General features: G+C 54.5%; 2 protein-coding genes across 3 annotated transcripts in view; one reads left to right on the top strand and one right to left on the bottom strand.

Moving 5' to 3' along the window:
- Positions 1-68: 68 nt before the first annotated feature.
- On the top strand, positions 69-4,413 carry CTRL (chymotrypsin like). Of its 2 annotated transcripts, XM_003812169.7 has the most exons (7): positions 2,287-2,494; positions 3,093-3,196; positions 3,295-3,374; positions 3,487-3,568; positions 3,706-3,886; positions 3,976-4,109; positions 4,199-4,413. In XM_003812169.7, the coding sequence occupies exons 1-7, from the start codon at positions 2,443-2,445 to the stop codon at positions 4,358-4,360; spliced, it is 795 nt and encodes a 264-aa protein (XP_003812217.1). In that variant the 5' UTR covers positions 2,287-2,442; the 3' UTR covers positions 4,361-4,413. The 2 variants fall into 2 exon arrangements, with proteins under 2 accessions (XP_063453737.1, XP_003812217.1); XM_063597667.1 differs by having other exon boundaries at positions 69-3,196; positions 3,976-4,413.
- Positions 4,414-4,618: 205 nt separating this feature from the next.
- Positions 4,619-27,063, bottom strand: part of PSKH1 (protein serine kinase H1) — a 36,192-nt gene continuing 13,747 nt past the window's right edge. The window contains exons 2-3 of the mRNA XM_034940475.3: positions 24,594-25,620; positions 4,619-6,957 (exon numbers count right to left, since the gene is read on the bottom strand). Of these exons, the coding sequence (XP_034796366.1) occupies positions 6,640-6,957; positions 24,594-25,550 (1,275 nt within the window). The 5' untranslated portion in view covers positions 25,551-25,620 and the 3' untranslated portion in view covers positions 4,619-6,639. The remainder of the gene's footprint in view (positions 6,958-24,593; positions 25,621-27,063) is intronic.

Raw genomic sequence — 27,063 nt, 5'->3', positions numbered from 1 at the left:
GGCCATTACCTACCATAGCTCTAGTGTCTGGCCTAAGAGATGCCCTTCACCCATAATCTCAGGCACCTACAACTCCAGAACCCCAGCCCTGGCCAGCATTGCAGGCTTGGTCTCCACCCAAACCTTCCTTCTGACTCCACACTTGAAGGCTCCCCCACCACTCCACTGTCTTGCTCTTGCCCTCTAGTCCACTGGAGACTTGTAAATTATGAAATACCCCATGTACTACCCCCTCCTAGAGACTTTCCATGGCTCCTCAGTGGCCCAGGACAAAGCTCATACCTTTCAATCAGGCCCCCACAGGCCCCACTGAGCTAAAGTGCTGACAAGAGGAGCCGCTCCCTGACTCCAAGGCAAGTTCTCACCAAGCACTCCTCAACCTCGCAACATCTTTACCTGTGACACCCCTCAGATGACGAGGCATGCCTGCACTGCTCACGTGAAGCTCGGCTTCTGTCTGCACATGCTGGGCTTGTGACTCCAAGTTTTCCAGGCTAATAAGGGTCACAGGACTCACATGGGGAGAGATGACACGTTTCTCCAACAAACCTTTGCTGGGCCCCTGCTGAGTCTCAGGCCTGGCTGCTGGGTGCCAGCAAGAGCATCCTGTCCTCAGCGAGAATGGCTGAACTCCGCTGGAGCTTCAGAAATGTCAGGGAGAGTCTACCCAGGGCCCAGGGAGGGTCTATGCCGGGCTGCACATCCCCGGGCCGCTGTGTGTGCTCCCTGCACCCCAACATTCTATTAATGAACATTTGTAAATGTAACAGAAAAGTAGAAAGAGTTGTATATTGAATACCCTTATACTGTCAGGTCACCACAGACCTGACAGTATTTTGTTATATTTGTTTTATCATCTATTCATTCCTCTATCCATTAATTCATCTCTCCTTTTTTTTTTTTTTTGAGACGGAGTCTCGCTCTGTCACCCAGGCTCTGGAGTGCAGTGGCACAATCTCAGCTCACTGGAAGCTCCGCCTCCCGGGTTCACGCCATTCTCCTGCCTCAGCCTCCCGAGTAGCTGGGACTACAGGTGCCCGCCACCACGCCTGGCTAATTTTTTTTTTTTTGTATTTTTAGTAGAGACGAGGTTTCTACTAAACCTGTTAGCCAGGATGGTCTTGATCTCCTGACCTCATGATCCACCCGCCTCGGCCTCCCAAAGTGCTGGGATTACAGGCGTGAGCCACCGTGCCCAGCCAATTCATCTCATTTTTTGACTGATGCTGTTTCTTTGAGATGGGGTCTAGCTCTATCGCCCAGGCCGGAATGCAGTGGTGCACTCATGGCTCACTGTAGCCTTGAACTTAAGGGCTCAAGTGATCCCTCCTGCCTCAGCCTTCTGAGTTGCTGGGACTACAGGTGTGTACCATCATACCCAGCTCATTTCTTAATTTAAAAAAATTTTTTTTGTAGAGACAGGGTTTCATGATGTTGCTTAGGCTGGTCTCGAACTCCTGGAATCAAGCCTCCTACATCTGCCTCCCAAAGTTTTGGGATTACAGGTGTGAGCCACCACACCCAGCCCTGATCTGTTCTTGAATCAGTTAAAGCCCTCACACTCCCAGAAGGCTGCCAGCCAATGCACCTGTTGGAACTTTGCACACAGGGTGTCTTCTCCCTTCAAGCTTGGTCTGCAGCTCAGTAACAAACGGGCTACAGACACCAGGGGCTTGCCCATGGGAGCCCCAAGGCCTAAAGAGGGTGGCAGAGATTTGATGTCTGTCACTCTCCACCTGCAGCCTCAGTCCACGGTCGGCCAGGCACCAAGAGCTCACACTTTGCCCTCCTAAATGCCAGGCCCTTCATAAGTATCATCTCATTGTTAAGAGCGGAGGCTTCAGCGCCAGACAAATGCGAGTTTGTGTACAACTCAACCACGTGCTGGTGGGAGAGTCACCATCTCTGAGCAGACCTGTGACTCCTGTTCCAAATGGACGAGGAACCACTGCGATGATGTGTTAGGACTCCCAGCCTGCCAGAACCTCACAGCCCCTGGCCCTTCACAGCAAAGTCGACCGCAGTGAGCATTCCATCCACCAGTCAGAACACCCTGGACGCTGAGCGGCCTTCTCTGAGAGCCTGGTGCCTTTGATAGCCCTGGGTGACTCCTGTTATCCCAGCCACCAGGTTGTCACTATAGACCTAATTTAACCATCTGTCCTCAGTACCGAGGGCTCAACATTTGGAATGGGAGGTGGTTCTGGGAGCCAATTAGAGGCCAGGCTTTGGGAGGTGGCAGAGGTGAGAGTCTCACACCTGGGCTCTGTCTGATAAGTCTAGGTCTCGGTCAGGGGACCTTGGCCTAAAGGGCCTGTCTTGCCTGGAGCGTGGGAGGGGGCTGAGTCTACACAGCTGGCCTGGCCTCAGGCCTGGAGCTTTAGCTCAAGGACGAGAAGACCCATAAAGCCAGACCCAGCTCCCAACCTCACATCTGCCACGATGTTGCTGCTCAGCCTGACCCTAAGCCTGGTTCTCCTCGGCTCCTCCTGGGGTGAGTGGGCCAGGACCAGCCCTGATTCAGCCCTGGGAGCAACTCAGCTCCCAGCAACAGCCCAGGGAAGGAGCTAGGCTGGCTGGAAGGGACGAAGGTGGACAGAGTGGGCAAAAGAAACAGGATATGCCAGGGCAGTGGAGCAGGGAACAGGCCTGCAGGGCTGGGAGGGGGCAAGAGGTGGGGTGGTCTCACGAATAGGACCAGAGATTGAGCCAGGCCCTGGAGCCCGGGAGGGTTTAGGAAGCTGAGACAGGAAGACCTGTCCGTGTCTTTTAGAAAGAACCTTCTGGCTGCATGAAGGGTATGAACTGTTCAGGTCGGGAGGGGGCAGAGAGACCAGGGGTAGAGATGGGGAACAGTGGGGACTAGGCTGGAGACAGATGTAGGAGAACAGCAGGGCTGGGGGACTGGGTGGATAGGGATAACCAAGATAGCTGTGGGGCCGAAGGTGCTTGCATGTACCCTGTTGGGGAAGGGGTAGTGCTGTACCCTCTCGACAGACCTTTCTGGGGTGCACAGCCTGGGGCACCCAAAAGGAGGTGGGGAAAGATGGGCTGAGGCATGGGAAGCAGGTCCTCATTAGCCCAATGGCCAGGCTGCGGCATTCCTGCCATCAAACCGGCACTGAGCTTCAGCCAGAGGATTGTCAACGGGGAGAATGCAGTGTCGGGCTCCTGGCCCTGGCAGGTGTCCCTGCAGGTACACCACCGGAGGGGTGGGCAGGGTCCTGGGTACGTCATGCCTAGGGGCAGCCTCAGCAGCCCACCCCCACTCTGACCTCTGAGCCCTGACCACAGGACAGCAGCGGCTTCCACTTCTGCGGTGGTTCTCTCATCAGCCAGTCCTGGGTGGTCACTGCTGCCCACTGCAATGTCAGGTGAGTGCCTGCATTCCACCTGCCCCGCCCCTCGCCTCTTCCTGCCTCCTCCCCTGGCTGTCCCCCTCTCGCGCTGGCCTCCCTGCAGCTGCCTAATCCCACCCCCTTGCAGCCCTGGCCGCCATTTTGTTGTCCTGGGCGAGTATGACCGATCATCAAACGCAGAGCCCTTGCAGGTTCTGTCCATCTCTCGGGTGAGTGCCTGGGCTGCAGACACGGAGGAAAAGTGGGCAGTGCAGGTGGGTGGGTGCTGGGAACAAGGAATTCAGGACATGCCCTGGCCTACCCTGCTCAGCACCCATCAGAACATGGACTGTTTCTGACCCCACAGGCCATTACACACCCTAGCTGGAACTCTACCACCATGAACAATGACGTGACGCTGCTGAAGGTCGCCTCGCCAGCCCAGTACACAACACGCATCTCGCCAATTTGCCTGGCATCCTCAAACGAGGCTCTGACTGAAGGCCTCACGTGTGTCACCACCGGCTGGGGTCGCCTCAGTGGCGTGGGTAGGGACTCAGGCCAAAGCTCAGGGTGGGAGGACTGGGGTGGGGACCAGTGTTCTGGGCCCCATGTGGCCACCCCTCCTGGCCCACAGGCAATGTGACACCAGCACGTCTGCAGCAGGTGGCTTTGCCCCTGGTCACTGTGAATCAGTGCCGGCAGTACTGGGGCTCAAGTATCACTGACTCCATGATCTGTGCAGGTGGCGCAGGTGCCTCCTCGTGCCAGGTAAGCCCCAGCACCTGCTCCTCTGCGCTGTCCTGTGGTATACCTCCCCAACCCCCCCTACTCAATTCTCCCTCCCTCTTCCCTCTCAGGGTGACTCCGGAGGCCCTCTTGTCTGCCAGAAGGGAAACACATGGGTGCTTATTGGTATTGTCTCCTGGGGCACCAAAAACTGCAATGTGCGCGCACCTGCTGTCTATACTCGAGTTAGCAAGTTCAGCACCTGGATCAACCAGGTCATAGCCTACAACTGAGCTCACCACAGGCCCCTCCCCAGCTCAACCCATTAAAGACCCAGGCCCTGTCCCATCATGCATTCATGTCTGTCTTCCTGGCTCAGGAGAAAGAAGAGGCTGTTGAGGGTCCGACTCCCTACTTGGACTTCTGGCACAGAAGGGGCTGAGTGACTCCTTGAGTAGCAGTGGCTCTTCCTAGAGTAGCCATGCCCAGGCCGGGGCCCCCACCCCTCCTCCAGGGCAACCCCTTGGTCCTACAGCAAGAAGCCAGAACTGTTGGAATGAATGGCAGCCCTCCCTGGAGAGGCAGCCTGTTTACTGAATACAGAGGATACGTTTACAAACTGAATACGCATAATAAATAACTGCACATTCTCCATCCACAGGCCATGGCATGAAGGCCCAAGTGGGTCTATCAAAGGCCCACATCTCCAAACCCCCTGTCCTGCCCTCAGGACCAGGCCCACCCTGGGCAAGAGAGAACATAAGCCCCAGGGCTTCAGGTCCCCAGAGACACTTGGGGAACTGGGGGGAAATTCTGAGGCCATGGGGCTTGGTTCTCCACTGTCTCCTGCCCAGGGGGCATTGGGGACGGTAGGAGGATGTGTCTAAGGCATAGTCGACTTGGCACAGAGTGGTCTCTTTAGTTTTGTTTCCCACTGGAGGTGGCACATGCAGGAAGAGGGCCTGGCCCAGGCTGCCGACCGGCAGAAGCTGAGTGGGAACCAAACCCTCCCGCAATGGCAGGGGCCCTGCCGTCAAGGTAAGGCCAAAGCTGGGCCCTGGCCCCATTCTACCCACTGAAGGCAGCTGTGGAGGAAGGGGCTTGGGTTCCAGCCTGGTTTGTGGTAGGGGGAGATACCACAAAAGAAATCGGGATGGTTCTGGCTCAGGCCTCTGGGAAAGCAGCCACCCAACCCCACCCACCTCCCGCAGGGGCTCCTTCCAGCTTGAGGCTCAGTGGGACCCAGACTGGAAGGTTAATGCTGTGAAGGGAAGCAGCACAGGGTGGACGGGGCAAGGCCAGCTGTGAGAAGGCAGTGCCCCTGGCACCCAGGTTTCAGAGGCAGGTCACACAGTATGGCTAAGTTCCAGGGAGGGGTGCGCAGAAGCTCAGCAGAAGGGGAGAGGTGAGCAGCCCGGGACCCTCCCCCAGGGCGGCAACTCCTACCTTCCCATGTCCTCGTGGAGGACTACGGGTGTGCACCATGGGTGGGTGTGCACGATGGGCGGGTGTGCAGTGATCACTCCCAGGCTGCCAACACCCATGCAGACACCAGATGGCGCCTTCGTGCAGCTGCAGAGGAGGGAGCAACAGAGCCTGAAGGGAAAAGGCAATGGGGCTGCACCAAAGGATAGAACCCAGGCTGACACTCGACCCTAATCGGGAGGACCCCCTTCCCTCTGCCTTGGCCCCCAGGTGCCCCATTCCCCAGGTAGCAGCAGTGGGGCTCCCTTTAACCACCCCCAGTTGGGAAGGAGGCACCTGGGGAATGGAATGGACATCCAACAGGGAGAGGGAGGTAGCGCTGGGCTCTACAAAGAAGGCACCAAGGGTGGTGGGCTGAGACCCCTCAGAATCTGGAGAGGCTGGAGCCTGGGCAAGCCGATGACCAGCATGGCCACACAGTCCAGAAGGGTGAAGGTCCACGCCATGGCCCTCCACCAGAGGTCCTGGGACCAGGAAGGCTCCCTGGAGGCACCATGAAGGAAGACAGATCTTGGCTGGGAGGTGGAGGGCTGTTTCGACCTAGCCAGGGGCTACGGGTCCAGTCAAGGCACAAGCTTTGTGCCTACCAGGGTCTCCCACTGGAGCATAATCTTAAGGATCAGGATGCATGGGAATGTGTGAAACCAGGGAGAAGGGCTCTGTGGAGGAAAGGGGGTCCCAGAAGTAACTGTCCCAAAGGGTCCTGAGGCCACAGGACACTCCACCCAGCACTGCAGTTCCCTTTGATTGGGGAAAAGTCAAAGGGCAAGGGAGACAGTGAAGGCCAGGTCCTATCCCTTCCCAACTCCACCAGAGCAGCTGCCCACCAAGAGGGGTATCAGTGCCAGGCCAGGCTCCCAGTTCAGGGGGAGTCACAGCCCCCTGCACTACCTCTACTCTGTCACACCTGGCCCAGGCCCATGGTGAGGACAGGGGCTGCTGAAGGCACAGAGAAAGGGCTGGAGCCAGACATTCTTCACCTACTGCGGGCCACATAGGCCTATCTCCAGAGAGGGCATCGGGCCCAGATGGCACCACAGTGTGTGGCCAGGCTGGGTCGTGCCGCATGTGTGCACAGCCAGGCGGCTCAGCCATTGTATTGCTGCTGGTAGCGCAGGTTGAGCTCCCGCAGCTCCCGTTCCCGCACACGGCGTGACTTATTGGAGCGTGTGGAGCGGCTGGAACGCGTGGACTGGGCAGATTTGGTGCTCTGGCAGCGCGAGGAGGCACGTTTAAGGAGGTTCTGGGATATGGAGCGGTGCAGGTTCTTCATGGATGAAGAGGCAGCCATGCTCACCACCCACGGGTGCCTCAGGGCCTGCAGTGCAGTCATACGGGCTCCAGGGTCCACTGTCAGCAGGCGGTCAATGAAGTCCTTGGCCAGGTTGGACACACTAGGCCAGGGCTAGAGACCAAGGACAAGCATTAGAGTGAGAGCATCTGACACTGCCCACCCCATCTGGATGAGGCCACTACTCAGCAACCCTCCCCTTTCCAGAGAGAGGTGCTGCCCCTCCTCTCATGTAGCACTTGGGGCCTCCCCGCCCAACGCTGGCTCAGGCTGAACAAGGGCTGCTCTCCAGGTGATGGAGTCTGGCAAGGAAGGAAAGGACCTGTGCACTCTCCCAGGGAGCAAATTCTATGGTGCACTGGACCCAAAGCCTGGCTCAGGGAGATGGCCTCTGCCAAGACCACCCCCAACTTGTCCCAGGAGTATCATAACTCAGGGGACTGTTAGAGAATGACTCAAACTTTCCCACCACTTCCTAAGTCAGATTGAAGCTCCAATCTCTGGATGACCAGGATCAGGCTACTTAAAGGGGAACTTCCTAGTCCTTACAGAGAAGATCCAACCTCTCTCCAACTGCCGAAGCAGTGGCAGAAGACCACTGCTCCCTGCCTCTGCCTCCCCGCATGGGGAGGAAAGGAAACAATTCAAGGCAACTAGATTTCCCAGTCGGCTGAGGGCAGGCGCTCCCGGGACCAGGAAGGAACCAGGACCCTTCTCAGTGGCACCCTCCGGCCCGCATTACTTCTCTAAGCCACAAAGGGCTCCTGGCAGTGCTGTGCGCCAGCCTCATTTTAGTACACTCTGTCCCCTGGGAGGAACTCCATAAAGCCCACTCTGCCACATGCACCCCGGGCTGCCTCATCTCAGCCCCGAACCCAGCAGCTGTCTGTCTCAGGGCCTCAGGCTGTACGGCTGTCTTCACCTGACTGGATCCTCAGGTTCTCAGGGTAAAGGACACTTGCTCAGACTCCCTCTTAGCCCCCAGTGCTTCCAGCAATTATTCCAGCTGTAACTTGAGACTGCAATTTCATGTTCGTTTATTATTCCCATGAGATCATGCTGAGCTGGATGAGCCCATGCCTGGTGCTGCACATACAGGAAGCACTCAGTAGGCACAGGCTCAGACAGTAAACAACCCACGGTGCTGCCGGATGGGTGCCCTTTCCTGGAGCTGCTTCCAGGCCTTGGGGCTCAGCCAGGTGAGTCCTTGCGTCCCTGCATCTCCTAGGAACACTTTTGGCACGGGCTCTGAGGCTCCCCCAAGGATAGGCAGCTAGGACCTTTCCTGAGCCTGCTGCAGATGACTCAACAGGGATGCTAACGATCCCGTCACTTTCCTTCCTGCCAGGTGAGGTCTGCCTGTTCCACCCATGGTACCCTTCACCACCCATGGTACCCTTCACCTTGAGGAACCCCTGAACATGCCCTCCAGGGGGTTCAGGAGGATCTGAGAGCCCACCTTCAGGGCAGGTGCACAGCCATCTAGCAGACACACACACTCACTGACTACTGCTACTCCCAGTCTGGCTCGCCTGACCTCCAACTCTTTCCCTACCCCCTTCCCCACTGCCACAGAGGGATGAGGCAGGGAGAACACGCTTCCACCGTCCTGAGGAAGGCCTGGGGCTACCTGCAGCTGCTGTCTTCACCCACTCTTTGGAAGGTTATTCCAAGTTTTACTGAGCTGAAGTGGGAGCAACAGGGGAACCATATTCCCAAACACACCTAACAGGGTCATCCTCATCAGTGGGCCAGCAGCACCCAGTGACTCCTGGGGAGATGCTGGCCCCCAGGAGGAGGAAAGTCAGGGTCCAGGAGCATGCAGCCAACGAAGGCCCATAGATGCCTTACTATCCAAGGGCTGTGGGTGGGCGCAGAGAGCAACAGCCCTCCCCAACAGGCAGGTAAGTCTCCTGGGGGCTTGTGTAGTTCAAGATTCATATTGAGGGCCAGGCGTGGTGGATCATGCCTGTAATCCCAGCACTTTGGGAGGCTGAGGCAGGTGGATCACAAGGTCATGAGATCAAGACCATCCTGGCCAACATGGTGAAACCCCGTCTCTACTAAAAATACAAAAATTAGTCGGGCGTGGTGGCGTGCCTGTAGTCCCAGCTACTCAGGAAGCTGAGGCAGGAGAATTGCTTGAACCCGAGAGGCGGAGGTTGCAGTGAGCCGAGATCGCACCACTGCACTCCAGCCTGGCAACAGAGCGAGACTCCGTCTCAAAAAAAAAAAAAAAAAATTCATATTGAGGTATTAAGGCCGATATGCAGGGCAACTGGACTAGACAGCTGCCACAATAGCTTTTGGATCACAGCTCAAGAAAACCCCAAAAGCCAGGAGCAGTGGCTTCTGCCTATAATCCCAACACTCTGGGAGTCTGAGGCAGGAGGACTGCTTGAGCCCAAGAGTTCAAGATCACCCTGGGAAAGATGGTAAGACTCCGCCTCAAAGAAAAAAAAAATTAATAAAAATTTTTTTAAAAAAGAAAGCTCCATGGTTGCCCCTGAACACAAGGAACCACTACTGGGGGCAGCCAGTCCAGACCACAGACATTCACTGTAGCCCCCATCACCCACCGGAGAGAAAGAAAGAAGCTTGATGGAGACAGCACACACACAGCTGAACAGAGTGGGTCAGAGGACACCTCTGCTGCCTGCTGGCCTTCTACAGTCTCCAGGAAGAGGAGGACTCACTAGGAAGCAGGCTGCAGCTCAGTCTGGCCTGTTGCTGGAACAGCCCCAAGACAGGGCTGACAGCCCAGGGTGTCCCAACAGGGCTGGGAAATGGATTCTGCCCCTGCCCCTTGGTCCAGCCAAGACAAAAGAGGGGCAACTCCCCTACAGAGGCCAGGAGCCTGAACATGGATGGACTGGAGGTTTCACCACTTCACATCCACACCCAGCCAAACCGTGGACCTGAAACTCCAAACCAGTCACCAGTGCAGTCTTGGAGGGGCCTCTCCCCAGACCAGCCCTATGGCCTTAAGTGTCTCCATCTTCAGAGTGGCACAGGCTCACACCAGCAGGCATCAACCCCTGCTGCTCAGGGAGCGGCCGGCCTGTTAGTGCCAAAGCGAGCCAGATTGATCCCTCTCCCCCTGCTCCCCAAGATTCTCGCCTCACCAATTACTGTGGGCGTGTGGCTGTGTGCAGAATGCAGATGGACTCATTTGTCTGAGGGCTGGCCTGGCCTCTCTGGCAGGTCCCAGCTCTTCCCATCTTTGAAGAGCTGTGAGCAGCTGGGCCAGGTGGGTCCCCCAAGCCAAAGTGACTCAAGTTGTCCTGAACTGGTCCCCAGCCTAACCCTTGTACACAGAGGAAAGTCAGGCTGAACACAAGAAGGTGGTCCTCATCCAGCTGACAGTGAGGCAGGGGCTTAGGGTGACCTTCAGAATAGCAGCCTCTGGAAGCCCTGCTGAGGCCTCCCACAGGGCTCAGAAAAGTAAGGCTTTCCACACTCGCCCACAGCCAGGCTTCAGGCCTCACATCAACTCAGCACCTCCTAAGAAAGCACTCAACGCCAGCAGCCCAACCCACCTGCTTCCCCTGGAGCCACGTAAGTATGTGTGTCAGCCAAGGGCTGACTGGCTGGGAAGCATTCTAAGCAAGAGAAAAGGGAAAATGATGAATAGTCATGCTCTTCAGTCTCCACAACTCTGTTTGTTCTGGGTGAAGAACTGAACTCGTGCCTCAGTATACTTATTTGAGCCATACCAGGGACACACATGGCCTCAGTTGGCTGACAGATGGCACAGGTGCCAAGACCCACCTGGGCAGTCTCTGAGGCTTCCACCTGCTTCTGGGCCGACGTGGAGCACGAGGCACAGAGGGAAACACTAAGATGTCAGCTGGCTCTACGCCCAGACTCTCGGGTCTTCCCTTGCTCTGGGATCAGAGAACAGCTTCCATACCCAGGGTGACAGCCTCCACTCTCTCCTTTCCACAGTCTCTGGGCAAGTCAGTGGCTCACACCTCTAATCCCAGCACTTCGAGACGCTGCTGCGTGAGTGAGGGCTGGGCCCTGCTTCAAGAGGAAGACAAGCAGGGGCTGTAGGAGGAGGGCATCACCTCTGCTCTGATTCCGACCATCAAGCTGGCTGCCTTCCTCCTGAGTCCATGGCCCTCAAAGAGTCTTTTTCCCCTTGCAGTTAGGGTACCTGCTCCTGATGTTGGAACAGCAAAGATGCCAATAATGGGTATGGGGAGCGACCTCTTCCGTGAGCACCTCCTTACCAACTAGCCTTCCTCATCCCCCTACCCATGCTGGGCCAAAGCCACTCCTAGGCAGTGGAGTCCTACTCCCCGGCAGTGGAGTCCTACTCCCCCTGGAGAGGGAGAGGCAGCACAGCAGGAAGGGCTTTCTGCTCCCGCCTGAGGACCCCCCGCACCAACCCTTTTCGTTTGCTCTAGCTCTAATGTCTGGCACAAGGGCCTGGCATGAACACTACCCAAGCCACTGCCAGCGGTCTCACCTGGAGCCGAAGGGCTAATGAAACAAAGAACAGCGCCAGCTCTCTAGCAGAGGCTGCAGACAGAGGAGGAAGCTGCTTCTTTCTGGCAGCAAACACAGCTTACAGGGCGGCCCTAGACTTCCTCTGGCAGGCAGGGCTGCCTACTGGCAAGTGAGGCTGGGAGAGAAAGGCCCCTTGGTGTGTCTTCTGAGTGGCATCTGGGATACATTAAAGGGTTAGATTGCAAGCCCAGCAACCTGAGTTCTAGTTCTACCTTCTCTGTCGGCCTTAGAGAAATCACACCGCCTTCACTTTTAACACGAGGAAGGGGCTGAATGTCATGAACTCTAAGTCCCTTCCAGTTTATAAACTCCTGGATTCCTTTTTCTCCACCTTTTCCTTCACGTGGCCACATATGAAGCACAGAGTTTAGCATTTAAGCTGACCTCTTGAGCCCTGGGTTCTTTATCTAACCAATGATGATTCTGGGGCAGGCTGGCTGACAGAGGAGGTGGCCCCACCACAGTGCTTCTAGAGAAGGGATGGGAAGGGAGGAAGAAGCCTGGGCTTTGCTACCATGACTCAGTTCTTCCCTCAGCTCTATTTCAAGATGTATTTTCAGACCCACTATTCCCACCTTCAAAGGCCTCCTTTCTGTACTTACGTGGGCCTGAATGAGAGCAGAGAAAAGGGCACAGAGGAAATTCTGGAAACAGAGCTTTGAGTTTACTCAGGAAAGCAGCATGATAACAAGAACGGCACCTTGTCATGCTGCCCACGACGAAGAGCATCAGCATAATTAGACACTGTGTGGCAGCAGAGCCAGCATCCCCTCCTCTGGTCAAAAACCCATCATCCTGGTGCCTGGGCTTCCAGACCAGACAGAATCTACCACCCTGGGACCCGGCAGAGGGCGGGTGAGGGGCAAGCAACAGAAAAGGGAAGGGTGTGGGGGGAGAGAGCCTGAGGAGAGAAATAGAGGGAAGATAATGCAGTTTTAAAAACAAGTAGAGAATTAAAAAAAAAAAAAGCAGAGAATAAGGATTAAAATGAGAAAAGGTGTGACAACTTAAAGGTTAGTAAAGCTGTGTTCTGAAACTTGAAATGGATAACAAAATGAAATCGTGTGCCCCCACCTGTCCCTGCCCAGAGCCAGAGTGGAGGGGAAGGAGAAGAGGGAGACAGGACACAACTCAAGATCGAGAAGGATGCTATTTGCTCGCTTTGCAATAGGCCTGTGCCACCAACATAGCGATGTCTGCTTTTAACAATGTCCTGGAGTAGCCCTGGAAGGTTCCAGATTTAGAAGCCTGCTGCAGCGTGATCTCTTTTATCTACACTCATCAAGGGTTCCGCTGAGGCCAAGTGGTTCCCAGGGCCCAGTCTGGTTTTTTGATTTTTTTTTTTTTTTTTTTTTTTTAAGAGAAACAGAGTCTCGCTCTGTCACCCAGGCTGGAGTGCAGTGGCATGATGTGCAATCTCAGCTAACTGCAACTCCGCCTCCCAGGTTCAACCGATTCTCCTGCCTCGGCCTCCCAAGTAGATGGGACTACAGGTGCATGCCACCATGCCTGGTTAATTTTTTGTATTAACCAGTAGAGACGGTGTTTCACCGTGTTAGCCAGGATAGTCTTGATCTCCTGACCTCAAGATCTGCCCGCCTCGGCCTCCCAAAGTGCTGGGATACAGGCGTGAGCCACAGCACCTGGCATTATTTTTTTTTTTCTTTTTTTGAGACGGAGTTTTGCTCTTGTTGCCCAGGCTGGAGTGCAATGGAACCATCTCACTGCAAACTCTACCTCCTGGGTTCAAGCAATTCTCCTGCCTCAGCCTCCCAAGTAGCTGGGATTACAGGCATGCACCACAATGCCCAGCTAATTTTGTATTTTTAGTAGAGATGAGGTTTCACCATGTTGGTCAGGTCGGTCTCGAACTCCTGACCTCAGATGCCACCCACCTTGGCCTCCCAAAGGGCTGAGATTACAGGTGTGAGCCACCGTGCCCAGCCTTTTTTTTTTTTTTTTTAACTTCCTCCCATCCTAATTTCTGAGGCAGTTTGGAGGCTCAGTGACTGTAACCATCTCATCCACACTGTAGTCTCTGTCCCTGGAACCCCAGGCATATAGGACTTGGCTTAGGGCCAGTGGTAGGTCAACATGGGATGGAGGAAGAATGAAGAGATGAATGTGACTAAGCCTTCTGCTCCAAGCTGGCTGGGCCACAAGGGAGCAGAGCTCTCTGGGCACCACACATCTACCGAGGGACATCAGGCACGATGGAGAAGGGTAACCTTGTGTGATGGGAGGACTGACCAGGGAAGGTGAGCTTGGAGAGGCACAGCCAGTGAGGATGGCTGGACCAGGTCACCCATCAGCTATGCCATGCAATTGAGAGCCAGCCTCCACCTCAGTAGGTGTGGGAGGAGGATGAGCATGGGATGCTATGAGTGGATCTAAAGAGGTCAGGGCTGGGCACAGTGGCTCACGCCTTTAATCTCAGCACTTTGGGAGGCTGAGGCAGGAGGATCACTTGAGGCCAGGAGTTCAAGACCAGGGTAGGCAACATAGACCCTATCTCTACAAGAAACCTAAAAAATTAGCCCGGTGTGGTGGCCCACACCTGTAATCCCAGCTACTCGGAAGGCTGAGGCAGGAAGATGGTTTGGGCCCGGGAGTTTAAGGTTACAATGAACTATAATCACATTACTGCACTCCAACTCTTGTTCCTCTACAACAAGACCTTGTCTCTATTAAAAAAAAATAATAAATAAATAAAGAGGTCAGAATGTGGGAGAGATACAGTCCAGCAGCTCCCAGAGGAACTTGAGGGCCCAGAAGCGACAGAGCCTGTGAAAGGCAGTGCTCTCCAGGTGGAGACAGACAATGAAAAGACAGGAGAGGGAGGGGATGGCTGACGCACCAGGGATGGCTCTGAGTGCCAGCCACCACACCCTGCTCTTTGTTGGCCAGGCCTCAAGGGCTGGAGGTGGAAAAAGTGATGAAAGGCAGCTGTGACCCAGGCTGACGTGATGCTATGGGTGGTCAGCAGGAACCGCTGAATGCAGCAGCATGGGGGGTGGGTCTGCTCCTGCCACTACAGGGAAGTTGCTGCTTTCTGGGGTGTATGCAACCAGGGCAGCAGTGACAAAGGGAAACCTAGAGGACAGGGCTCTGGGGAGCCCAGTGGTGGCACAGAGGTGACACAAGATGGGGCTGCTGCTCTTCTCCACTCAGAGCTTCCTCTGGCCTCACATGGCGAGAGCTTCCTCTGCCTTCCTGCCAGAGGTCTCCAACCAAGGGCAGGTCCCCAGCCACAGTGACCAACTGAGGGTCCACTGCCTCCATCCAGTGGCCCAAACCATGCCACCTCCCAGTGACTAGTCAGGAATCCAGCCTGAGGGCATTGGCTCCTGCAGTGAAGGAGGGAGACTTAATCTGTTGAACACTTCGTGTTTTGGTGAAGTGGGGATGGCTTTTCCCAAGGGAACCTTCCTGGCCAGGTATGGGGGCATCTGATCATCCTCATGGGATCCTCACACACAGACAGCACAAGCATCCAGCACTTGATATGCAGCAGCCCCAGCAGGCTGGCAGGGAAGAAGGGCTTAGGGACAGATGCCTCATAGCAAAGAATTCTAAACTGATTTGTGTTTGCTCGTGCTGTCAGCTATTGAGACAGTCGTGGGAAAGCCATCCTCTGACTCTGGGAGCAGGGGTCAGTGAGAAGAGAGGTGAGCTGATGGGTCCATCACAGTCCCCACCCACACTGAAGGTGAGAAAAGTCAGGCAATTAAAGCATCCAGGAGAATCCAAGCATAAGCCAGGAAACACGCTCCCCGCTTCCCTGCCTCCACTCTGCCACCAGCATATACATTTGGTCTCCTGCTCTCCAGACACCCGGACAGCGCTCCCCATGATTCTGGGATGAGGTCCTATCCCTGCTCACATGGCTGCTCCTTGTGACATATGGGGGGAGATGAGGGGCAGGGAGGGAGACAGAAAGTCAGAGCATAGGACCAGGCTGCATAACCAAGCCCCGTCACCTAGAGAGCACTGAGACATGCCACATTCTCTGCATCTCATTTTATCTTCTACATCGCAAGGCATGTTAGAGTCACTTTAAGAAGTGGGGAGGTCGAATGTGGTGGCTCACACCTGTAATCCCAGCACTTTGGGAGGCCGAGGCAGGCAGATCACCTGAGGTCAGGAGTTCCAGACCAGCCTGGCCAACGTGGTAAAACCCCGTCTCTACTAAAAATACAAAAATTAGCCAGGTGTGGTGGCTGGCACCTATAATCCCAGCTACTTGGGAGGCTGAGGCAGGAGAATTGCTTGAACCCAAAAGGTGGAGGCTTTGGTGAGCCGAGATCACACCACTGCACTCCAGCCTGGGCGACAGAGTAAGACTCCATCTCAAAAAAAAAAAAAAAAAAAGAACTACAGGTGGTCAAGCTCATTGCCCCTTCAGGTATACTTAGCCCCAGATCAATGTATGGTCAACCTGCAGACCAGACACCCAACCCTGGGAGGCCACCTCCCACCAGCCCTTGTCACCCAGGTAGCAGTAGAGTGGCTATGAAGGTGGGCTTCCTCTCCCAACAGTACTCTGTCCCCTGCCCAGCAGCACTCACAAGGCTCTGTGAGAAATTCTACCCAAGCCCACCTGTTCCTGGTACAGTCACCTGGGCTCACCCACAGCTCAGAGACTGGCCAAGCAGAGGAGGGTGATAATTCAGGATGCTGAATGCAGCAGACAGCAAAGCTCCTAATGGCATCACTCTAATATCAATCCTACAAGAGCCCCTTCATCCGTCCTGCCTCTAGGAATAGAACTCTTGACAAAAGCACTGACATCAAGGATGTCACATTTCATGTCAAGTGAATCACAGACTCTCTGCATTGGAGGACCCTGACAGTTCTCTAGCATGAGTCTGTAGCTGATGACTCACCTTCTGTGCCATCCTTTAGAAACAGCTCCTCCAGGCCTCCTGTGATAGGAAGCCGCCTCTCAAGGTGACTGTGTCCTCAAACTGCTCTCACATTCACACAGGCCTTCGCTACCTCTCCCAACCTGTGTCTCCCCACCACTTCCAGCATGCCCTCTCCACTCCAGCGTGCCCTCTCCACTCCAGTGCCTCTGGGTGCTGGGTAAACATTCAGATTTCTCCTTTCCAGTCATCTCCTCCTCAGCATTTACTCCTCTTCCAAGAGTCTTGTATTTGCCCTAAAAGTTGACAAGCACACACCAGCCCTGGGCCTTTAAATCCTCCCCCTGCCTGTGCCCACAGGCAGCTGTGGCCAGCAGCCCCCTAAGCGCATTGCCAGCAGGCTCTCTGCTTCCTCCTGGAGTCTGGCCCCTTGAGGGGAGCACTCCACTGGCTGCACAGCCTGTCTGCCTGCCAGCAGTCACATTTGGGACGCTTCCCAGGGCATCACCAATAGCCACTGGTGCTTCCCTCAGGAGAAGCCAAGAGAAAATTCCCCCACCAGTTATCACTTATAAATACTGCAGTTCAACCCAGCATACAGGTACCACTGTGCACTAAGCCTGGACACGACAGTGGACAGCATATGTATTGATGTACATGCTGTCCTCAAGGACCCTACAGGCTAGACAGGAGAGATGTGTCCACTGATCAGCAGCCAGAAAGCACTGAAACAAGAAACCAGCAACGTGCTGAGGCACACATACCAGGGAGAGCAGACTGCAGCACTAGACAGGCCAAGAACTCTGAAGCCAAGACAGCCTGGAATCAAATCCCAGATGTGCCATCCTCCAGTCGGGAGACCATGGCCAAGTTATGTAACCTCACCATCCTCAGTTTCCTCATCTGTAAGGTGGGGGATTACGTACCACCTGGCAGGGTTGTCATAGATTGGAGATGGGGGGTGTAGAACATTCAGCCCTGGGTCTGCTACTTAGTGGGCACCACACAATGGCAGTAGGCAGCATTATTTCTAAAGGAAACAACTAAGACCAATACTGGGAGCAGCGTGAACAGTTGAGGCAGAAGCTTGGTGTGGAGAGTGAATGGGGGCAATGGCTCAGGCCTGTGGTGTGCAGGGAGTGGGGTGGGGTCTAGGGCATGGGCTTCAGGCTGGGGGATCTGGAGTGCCAGGATGGTAGGCAGGACCCCACATGCTCTCCAGGTCAGAGGGTAGCCTGGAATCCTCTCCAAGTCTGCCCATACAAGCTGATGTCCCTCCTGCAGAGCTAGGACTCTGCTCCATACTCCTTCACCTCCTATACTGTGGCTTACATATGCCATGTGGATCCCACTCCCTGGGATCCCTGATCTGCCCCAAACATCCCCAGGAGGACAGGATGGAATTATTCCAATAGCCTCCAGCTAGCCTTCCTCCTGCCAGGCTCCATTCCCACTTTCTGCTGCCTTCCTCCTCCATTACCCAGAACCCAGAGGGCTCCTCCCACAGTGCAGAGGGCTCCCAACAACAAACACCAGACCTGCCCCAGCCTCTTCAACCTCTGCTCTGTCACTCCCAATCTCCTGTTTATTCTGGAGCACTCAGCAATGCTCCCTTCTCTGGGCCTCCTCCTTCTCAAAACTCATATTCTGCAGGAAGCTTTCTATTCAAGTCCAGGGATGCCACTGAGCCTGACAGAGGACTGGGGCTGCATGGACAGAGCTTGCAGGAAACAGGCACACCAGACCCGGCCTGGCGTACAGGGGAGAGCACTCTATGGGGTCAGGGAACAGGAAAGGTGCCCCTAGAAAGGCAACAAGCACCACGAGACACTCGCTGGTGAAGAATGCATACCTCCAAACGCTGCTGCGTCAGAGGTCCTTCATTCACACAGCAACAACCCCCTCACCATGGAACACTCTCTCTCTCACAGGTTATCCTGGCAGAGCCTTGCTCACTTACATGGCCTTCCTAATGGCAAACACCTATTACACATATAGGACAGATGGCTGGAGTGGGTGGGGTCAGGGCCCAACCACCTGACCTGAGCACCACAGTCCATGTTCCAGACTGCCCAGGCCCAGTGGCTGTATGCCAAGGCCTGTGTTCACATGTGTCTGCCAATGCGGGTTCATTCTATAGCCATTCCCTATTCTAGTTCCTTCTCCCCAGGCAATCTCAACCTCTAGGGATAGGAAGAACAGGCCTTCACGTCTCTTGCATTTTCCCCAGGTGTGAGCAGGTGTGCTTGTGGGTGGGCAGTGGCCAGGAGAACAACAATAACAAAAAATGCCTGTCCTAGTGTCCTGGGATAGAGCTATAAAAGCATGCCAGGTTGCTGGCAGGAACTTGAAGGAGGTGCTGCCTCTGCTTACCAGGAGACCGTCTAGCTGTGAAGTGAGTGGCTGGAAGGAGTGATTGCTGGGTCCCATTCTAGCGATGTCTGTCCTCACCTCCATGCAGAAAAGTAAAGAGAAACCAGGGCTCTGCCAGGGAGTGGCAGAGGCTGGTACTTCTCAGACTCCTGATGTTTATGCACATCCCCTGGAATCTCGTTAAAATGTAGATTCTGATTCAACAGGTTTTGTGGGGCCTGAGGGTCTGCTGGACTGTTCTCCAGCTGAGAGAGCCTGATCTCATGATAAGGACCCCTCCCCCAGGAAATGTCCCAGACGGATCCCTCCCAACCCAGAGCTCTCCACAGCGGGTGGTAGAATCTGATTTTTGGGGTCAGGCAAGCTCCTGGTCACAGATAAGGGCCACCAGAACCTGCCAGGATTTGCCTCTGGAGCTGGAAACTGATGCTTTTCAGCTCCAGGTAAAGGGTAGTGGGAGCAAAGGCTGAGCAGTGCCTCTCCAACACACACACACACACACACTCTCTCTCTCTCTCTCTCACTCACTCACTCATTCACTGTGAGCTGCAGAGTCCTGCCCTGTGATTCCAGCAGAAGAACAACAGAATCTAAGGACCCAGTCTTTCGGCTACAGTAGGAGCGGGCAGGAACCCACTCCCCACCCCATTCGTCATTTTCCAACCCTCAGGTAATCAATAGCCAGTTAGCAAGACTGTGCAAGCTCCAATTAGATTAACTGCCAGGTCAACGACTGCCAGAATCAGGAACTCGGGCAAACCTACAGGCTTGTAGCAGAGTCCTTCCTCTGTCAGCGTATCTTGGGAAATCTCTCTCCCTCACTCCTGGGCTAAGTTCAATGCCCCCTCTGCCAGCTGGACCCTCAACAGCCTGGCACCATGCAGAGCTCCCAGAACACAATCGCTTCTCAAGCTTCAGACATTCCCAGATCTATCTTAAAATTTCAGTTTCACCGGGTGCGGTGGCTCACGCCTGTAATCCTAGCACTTTGGGAAGCTGAGGCGGGCAGATCACCTGAGGTCAGGAGTTTAAGATCAGCCTAGCCAATATGCCGAAATCCCGTCTCTACTAAAATACAAAAATTAGCCGGGCATGGTGGCACACTCCTGTAATCCCAGCTACTCGGGAGGCTGAGGCAGGAGAATCGCTGGAACCTGGGAGGTGGAGGCTGCAGTGAGCTGAGATCGTGCCACTGCACTCCAGCCTGGGCGACAGAGCGAGACTCCATCTCAAAGAAAAAAAAAAAAATTCAGGCCGGACACAGTGGCTCACGCCTGTAATCCCACCACTTTGGGAGGCTGAGGCAGGCGGATCACCTGAGGTTGGGAGTTCGAGACCAGCCTGACCAACAAGGAGAAACCCCGTCTCTACTAAAAATACAAAATTAGATATCTGGGCATGGTGGTGCATGCCTGTAATCCCAGCTACTTGGGAGGCTGAGGCAGGAGAATCGCTTGAACCCAGGAGGCGTAGGTTGCAGTGAGCCAAGATCGCCCCATTGCACTCCAGCCTGGGCAACAAGAGCGAAACTCCATCTCAAAAAAAAAAAATTCAGTTTCAGCTACAACTTCACGTGGTTCTCCAGAGCCTGCTATTAGGACAACTGAACTTCCCAAGTACCCTGCAGGGTCCTCTGACGGACCACAGCTATATATGAACCTGTCCCTCAGGCCACTGCCCCCAGGCCTGCCTCCTGCTTTCTCCCTCCTATACTTCTGTGGCTATCATTCCCTTTTTCTTGGTCTGACTCCTCACAGCCATGCTCCAAATTCCAGGTTCCCTCTTCTCTAAGACTGTCCCTCACCACCCCAGCCCACTTTTAAGGCACCTGCCTAAAAAACCTGCTCCTAAAGCATGTTCTTATAGGTCAGTGTTATCAACACCACCTGGTGTTTATTAGAAATGCAGACCCTCAGGCCCTACCTAGACCTATTAAATCAGAATCTACATTTTAACGAGATTCCAGGGGATGTGTATGAACATCAGGAGTCTGAGAAGTACCAGCCTCTGCCACTCCCTGGCAGGGCCCTGGTTTCTCTTTACTTTTCTGCATGGAGGTGAGGACAGACATCGCTAGAATGGGACCCAGCAATCACTCCTTCCAGCCACTCACTTCACAGCTAGACGGTCTCCTGGTAAGCAGAGGCAGCACCTCCTTCAAGCTCCTGCCAGCAACCTGGCATGCTTTTATAGCTCTATCCCAGAACACCAGGACAGGCTTTTTAAAAAAAAAATTTTTTTTTAAGACAGGGTCTTGACCAGGTGTGGTGGCTCACACCTGTAACCCCAGCACTTTGGGAGGCCAAGGCAGGCAGATCACCTGAGGTCAGGAGTTTGAGACCAGCCTGGCCAACATGGTGAAACCCCATCTCTACTAAAAATACAAAACATTAGCCGTGCGTGGTGGCGCATGCCTGTAGTCCCAGCTACTCGGGAGGCTGAGGCAGGAGAATCACTTGAACCTGAGAGGCGGAAGCTGCAGTGAGCCAAGATCGCACCCCTGCACTCCAGCCTGGGTAACAGGGCAAGACTCCGTCTTCACACAGGCTGGAGTGCAGTGGCGCATTCACAGCTCCCTGCAACCTTGAACTCCTGGGCTCAAGTGATCCTCCCACCTCAGCCTCCTGAGTAGCTGAGACTACAGGCATGTGCCCACACCTGGCTAAAAAAAATTTTTTTTAAGAGATGGGGTCTCGCTATGTTGCCCAGGCTGGTCTCAAACTCCTGGCTTCAGGCGATCCTCCTGCCTCAGCCTCCCAAACTGTGCTGAGATTACAAATGTGAGCCACCATGCCCAGCCTGGGAGAGGATTTCTTTTTTTTTTGTTTCTTTTTTTGAGACAGAGTTTCGCTCTTGTTGCCCAGGCTGAAGTGCAATGGCACAATCTCGGCTCACTGCAACCTCTGCCTCATGGGTTCAAGTGATTCTCCTGCCTCAGCCTCCCGAGTAGCTGGGATTACAGGCATGTGCCACCACGCCCGGCTAATTTTGCATTTTTAGTAGAGACGGGGTTTCACCATGTTGGTCAGGCTGGTCTCGAACTCCCAACCTCAGGTGATCTGCCCACCTTGGCCTCCCAAAGTGCTGGGATTACAGGCGTGAGCCACCGTACCCGGCTGGGAGAGGATTTCTTATTGCCAGTTTATAGCCACAGATTGTGCCAACCTGATGGCCAATCCATATCTGAGAACCAAGTAAACATCAAGGCATTGCCCCAGCGTTACTGAGGGGATCATCATCAGGATAAAGGGGCTTGTCTTTAAATTGTTCCCTCTATCACCACCTGTGCCTGCTCCTCTCACTCTTCCCAGTGCCTTCCATAGACACCAAAAGCTCACACTTGCCATGATGATGCTGGGAACCAAACCCAAAGCTTTATCTGAGCCTTGAGTCAAATCTAATTAGACTGGAATGGTCCCGAGTGTAACAGTTAATTCACTGTTGGGCACTCCTGACTTTTAACTGAGTATTAGGGACTATTCTCTGGCTTCCCAGGCTCTCATTCAGTACCAGTATGGTCCCATTTACTGCTCAGTGCTATAAGCATGTGACAGCCAGATTTTCTGCAGAACCCACCTGTCCACATAAAATCTGAGAATGACAGTGGGCCAGGACTGAGTTCTCCACAAGGCTGACCACTCTGCAGTAAGCATCTAGTGGTCTACAGTGGCCCCTTCACCCCTAGGCCCACAGATCCCAGTTACTGGTATAAATCTTCACCACCTGCCTGACTCCTACGCAACGATCTCCTAAGAGTGGTACAAACAGATACCCTCCCTTGTGCCTGTGACAGAGTCAGCCTCAGGAGGAAAGCTTCCCTCCCTTCCTTGTGCCACCTTTGAGAGGCATGACATGGGGATGCCCCTAGAGAATGCCAGCCCCCTCCCCAGCAGGAGGAAGTCCCCGATGGACCCCATAGCCACATCCAGAAGCTGTCAGGGAAGGTGATACAGCACAGGACCTCAAGTGCTAAAGGCAAAGTAAGTGGTGTGAGGCTGTTGGGTGACTCTTTTTTTTGGGGGGGGGACAGAGTTTCACTCTTTTTGCCCAGGCTGGAGTGCAATGGCACAATCTTGGCTTACTGCAACCTCTGTCTCCTGGGTTTAGGTGATTCTCTTGCCTCAGCCTCCCGAGTAGCTGGGATTATAGGTGCCCGCTGCCACGCCCGGCTAATTTTGTGTTTTTAGTAAAGAGGAGGTTTCACCATGTTGGCCAGGCTGGTCTTGAACTCCTGACTTCCAGTAATCCACCTGTCTCGGCCTCCCAAAGTGCTGGGATTACAGGCGTGAGCCACCGCACCTGGCCAGCTGTTGGGTGACTCTTGAAGGAAATGCTGGCTGGGGCCAGAAAAGGCCCAGCCCACACCCCTGGGAGGAAAGCTGGGCCACAGAAGGAAGCTGCTTCCAGAGCTCCTTCCCCTCCACAGAAGATGTACAAGAGGCATGGATAGCACCTCAGCAGGTCCATATCTGAGGGAAACACCCTATGGGGAGCCCCCTAGAAGAAGGGGTTCTCACTGCCTTGGCAAAATCTTGTCATCCTGCCAAGCTCACCTCGCTCCCACATAAAGCCGACACAGACTCTCTTCTTCACAGCCTTCCCAGCACACCACTAGGCTCCAGCTGCCATGCTTGCTGCTTCCTGCAGTCAGCCTTGTCTTTTACCCAGTCAGCATCCTTCCTAAGGACCAACCAGCCCTCCCTTTTTCTGTACCTTCCTTCAGCTCCCAACAGTGCTGAAACCTCACACATTTTTGGAGGCATCAGGACTATCAATGGATCCAAAGACACAAACTGACGGCCTGGCGGTTGAATGTGACCTGCAGGTTAGTGTTTGCTGGCGCACAAGAAGCTGCTTAAATATGTGAATCAGAATATTCTAACATTTTAAGATTAGATTTTCTGGCCAGGTGCAGTGGCTCACACCTGTAATCCCAGCACTTTGGGAGGCCAAGGCCGGCGGATGACCTGAGGTCTGGAGTTCGAGACCAGGCTGGCCAACGTCGCGAAACCTCGTCTCTACTAAAAATACAAAAATTAGCTGGGGGAGGTGGTGCGGGCCTGTAATCCCAGGTCTGTAATCCCAGCCACTTGGGAGGCTGAGGCAGGAGAATCACTTGGACCCATGAGGTGGAGACTGCAATGAGCCAAGATTGTGCCACTGAACTCCAGCCTGGGCAACAGAGCAAGACTCCATCTCAAAAAATAAAAGATCAGATTTTCTGGTTTCTCTTCTAAAAAAAAATCAGATCTGGACACACCAGGTCCTCATTGTGTGGTGAAACTGGACAGTGATGAGAAGCTGCTCTCTGAGATGGGCATGTTCAGTCTAGCTTGGCTGGGGCCCCACAGAGCAGATGCTGGGAAGGCCCTGCCCACATCCTCTCAGCCCACCCCCTGAGCTCATCTGCAGCTGTGGCACACTGCTTGGTGCCTGGCAACAGCTTCCCACCGCCAGTGCCTGCATCTCTCTGCTTCTCTGCCTGAAGACTTTCTCTAGCACTAGTTGGTATCAGGACAGCCCAGAAGCACCAGGGATTTAGTGTCCTCAAAGAAATTCTCAACCCATGAAGTACAGGAGTCAGTGGATTAAAAAAAACAAAACAAAAAGAAACTCACGTTCCTGCTCTTTGGTGGTAGAACTATGAGGCACATTCCACATGGTTATTACCAAGGTTCCCAGTGGCCCACAGTGGCAGTCCATTTCTCAATATACTCTACTGACTTTCTCCCTTCCTGCCTCACTTTCCCCACTCCTTCACTTTTAGTTACTCAAATCACATCCCAAATAAACTATCTGCTCCCAAGTCCTTGTCTCAGGGCTCACCTTGAGGGAACCCAAACTACATTCTGATAGTCTCACTTTGTCCCTTTTATATGACCTACCTGGCCCTCATGAGCATGGCCCTGAGGACATACCTCTGACTGAGAGCTGCAGGATATACCTGCCCCCGCAGGTGCCTCCCCAACATCCAGGACAGGGGCAGGACAGACTCACCTCCCCAGAGTAACTGTACTTGCCCCTGAGGATCTGCCGGTACAGCCGGGTACGGTTGTCATCCTCAAACGGCATGGTGCCACTGAGTAGGATGTAGGCAATGACGCCCAGCGCCCACATGTCCACTGAGTTGGTGTAGGGCTTGCGGACCAGGACTTCTGGGGCAATGTACTCAGGCGTGCCACAGGTGGTCTTCATCAAGCAGTCATCACCCTTCTTGCGAGCACTGGCCAGGCCGAAGTCGGTGATGATGATCTTGGAGTCAGTGCCCGGATGGTAGTAGAGCAGATTCTCAGGTTTGAGGTCTCGGTGTGTGATGCCCAGTGCATGCAGATACCGGACGCCATCCAGCACCATCTGCAGCACCCGCGTGGCATCACGCTCGGTGAAGGAGCCCTTGGCAATGATGCGGTCAAAGAGCTCTCCACCAGTGGCCAGCTCCATCACCATGTACACCCGCTCCTGCGTCTCGAACACCTCCACCAACTGGATGATGTTGGCATGACGCACCCGACGCAGCACACGCAGCTCCGACTCACACACCTCCCGCCCCTCCCGGTACTTGGTCTCAATCATCTTGATGGCATACGGCTGCCGGGTTGCCCGGTGCTCTACACGTACCACTCGGCTGAAGCTGCCTCGGCCAATTAGGGCCTTGATGTCATACTTAGCTGTAACACGTGGGTCAAACTTGGCCCTGTACTTAGCTACCCTGGCCCTGCGTGGTGGTTCTGAGGGAGGCTCCGTGTGGCCAGCAGTCGGGGGACCGGGGCAGGGGTGTGCATATTGACTTGCTGCTGGGAACCCGGCTTTGACAGGGCCAACACTGTCCACCTCTGTGATGAAGTGCTTGTACACGTCACTCTTAGTGCCACTGAAGGGCTCCACCTTCTTGACCAGATCCAGCTGGACATCCTTGGGTGGCTCGGGAAGGACCTTGCTTGTCCCACAGCCCATCACGGACACGAGGGCATCCTCTCCAGCGAGGCTGGCAGGACCTGCTCTGAAGGCAGTGCCCCGTCTACACCTACACACAAAGAGAGAACAAGTCAGCACAGCCAGGACAACTCTAAGGAAATCAGCCATCCTCCTCAGCCCTCCCTCTCCAGAAACTCAGTCTCATTAAAACCAAACTCCTGGCCAGGCGAGATGGCTCACACCTGTAATCCCAACACCTTGGGAAGCTGAGGTAGGTGGATTACCTGAGGTCAGGAGTTCAAGACCAGCTGGCCAACATGGTGAAAACCCATCTCTACTAAAAATACAAAAATTAGCTGGGCGTGGTGGCACACATCTGTAATCCCACCTACTCGGGAGGCTGAGGCACAAGAATCGATTGAACCCAGGAGGCGGAGGCTGCAGTGAGCTGAGATTGCCCCACTGCACTCCAGCCTGGGTGACAGAGTAAGACTCTGTCTCAAACAAACAAACAAACAAAAAACTGAAGTCCTGGCTCTCATTTATTTCCCTGGTCGGGAGTATGGCTTTGCTGTTCAAGAGCCCAGACTCAACACAGGGTCTAGCTGAAAAGATGGCCCGAGCTTCACGGCTTTGACTCATCTCCCTGGGCCTCAGTCTCATGCTGCTCTTCAACCCTGAGAGGGGGCAGGAACACGCATAGCCTCAGCTGTCAGGGCGCCCACCCTCCTCACTCCTCTGCCTGGGCCCCTTATCCTAGCCGAAGGCCCATGTTTCTAAAATGTTAAAATCATTCCTCTTATTACTCTTGACTCATCTTTTCTGAAAGGGGGTGTGAAGTGTTGGAGGCCTGCTCTCTAACACCATCACCCACCAGGGCTCAGAAAGCTGCTTCTCCAAGGCCTCCTTCATGCATATCTTTCCCAGCCCTTTAGGCTTCCTACAGGGGTTGGTCCCTCTGTAACAAGCAACAAACCACTTCCCTGGGGCTCTCCCTCATTCTCCTGAAAGGCTTCCACTCCTTTGCTAATGCACTGTCCCCACCCTGGCAGTTTAACTCCCTATTCCAGGGTCTCACACTTCCCCAGCACACTACATGGATGGCTGAAATCCCACACAAGGCCCAGAGCTGCTGGAATCAACCCCAGTGAACTTGGGACCACAAGCCTCAGCACACTGCCACCAAGTGACTGCAAAACTCGCCTGGTCTTCATTCAAGAGTCAGAGGCGGGGCCGGGCACAGTGGCTCATGCCTGTAATCCCATCACTTTGGAAGGCCGAGGCGGGCAGATCACCTGAGGTCAGGAGTTTGAGATCAGCCTGGCCAATATGGTGAAACCCCATTTCTACTACAAGTACAAAAATTAGCCGGGTGTGGTGGTGGGCGCCTGTAATCCCAGACACTTGGGGGGCTGAGGCAGAAGAATTGCTTGAACCCGGGAGGCAGAGGTTGCTGTGAGCTGACACTGCGCCACCCCACTCCAGCCTGGACAAAAGAGTGAGACTCCATGTCAAAAAAAAAAAAAAAAAAAAAAGAGTTGGCCAGGCGCGG

Source organism: Pan paniscus, chromosome 18 (assembly GCF_029289425.2).
Source record: "Pan paniscus chromosome 18, NHGRI_mPanPan1-v2.0_pri, whole genome shotgun sequence".
In the NCBI taxonomy this organism is placed as follows: Eukaryota; Metazoa; Chordata; class Mammalia; order Primates; family Hominidae; genus Pan; species Pan paniscus.
The sequence above is the reverse complement of the archived record's forward strand: the minus strand, read 5'-3'. Positions and strand labels throughout refer to the sequence as shown.

What these genes read in the sequence shown, in the direction of transcription:
- CTRL (XM_063597667.1), top strand. Translation starts at nt 3,059, where the DNA reads ATGGGAAGCAGGTCCTCATTAGCCCAATGGCCAGGCTGCGGCATTCCT. An exon ending in CCTGGCAGGTGTCCCTGCAG is followed by an intron (nt 3,197 to 3,294) that starts GTACACCACCGG and finishes CCCTGACCACAG; the next exon opens with GACAGCAGCGGCTTCCACTT. An exon ending in GCTGCCCACTGCAATGTCAG is followed by an intron (nt 3,375 to 3,486) that starts GTGAGTGCCTGC and finishes ACCCCCTTGCAG; the next exon opens with CCCTGGCCGCCATTTTGTTG.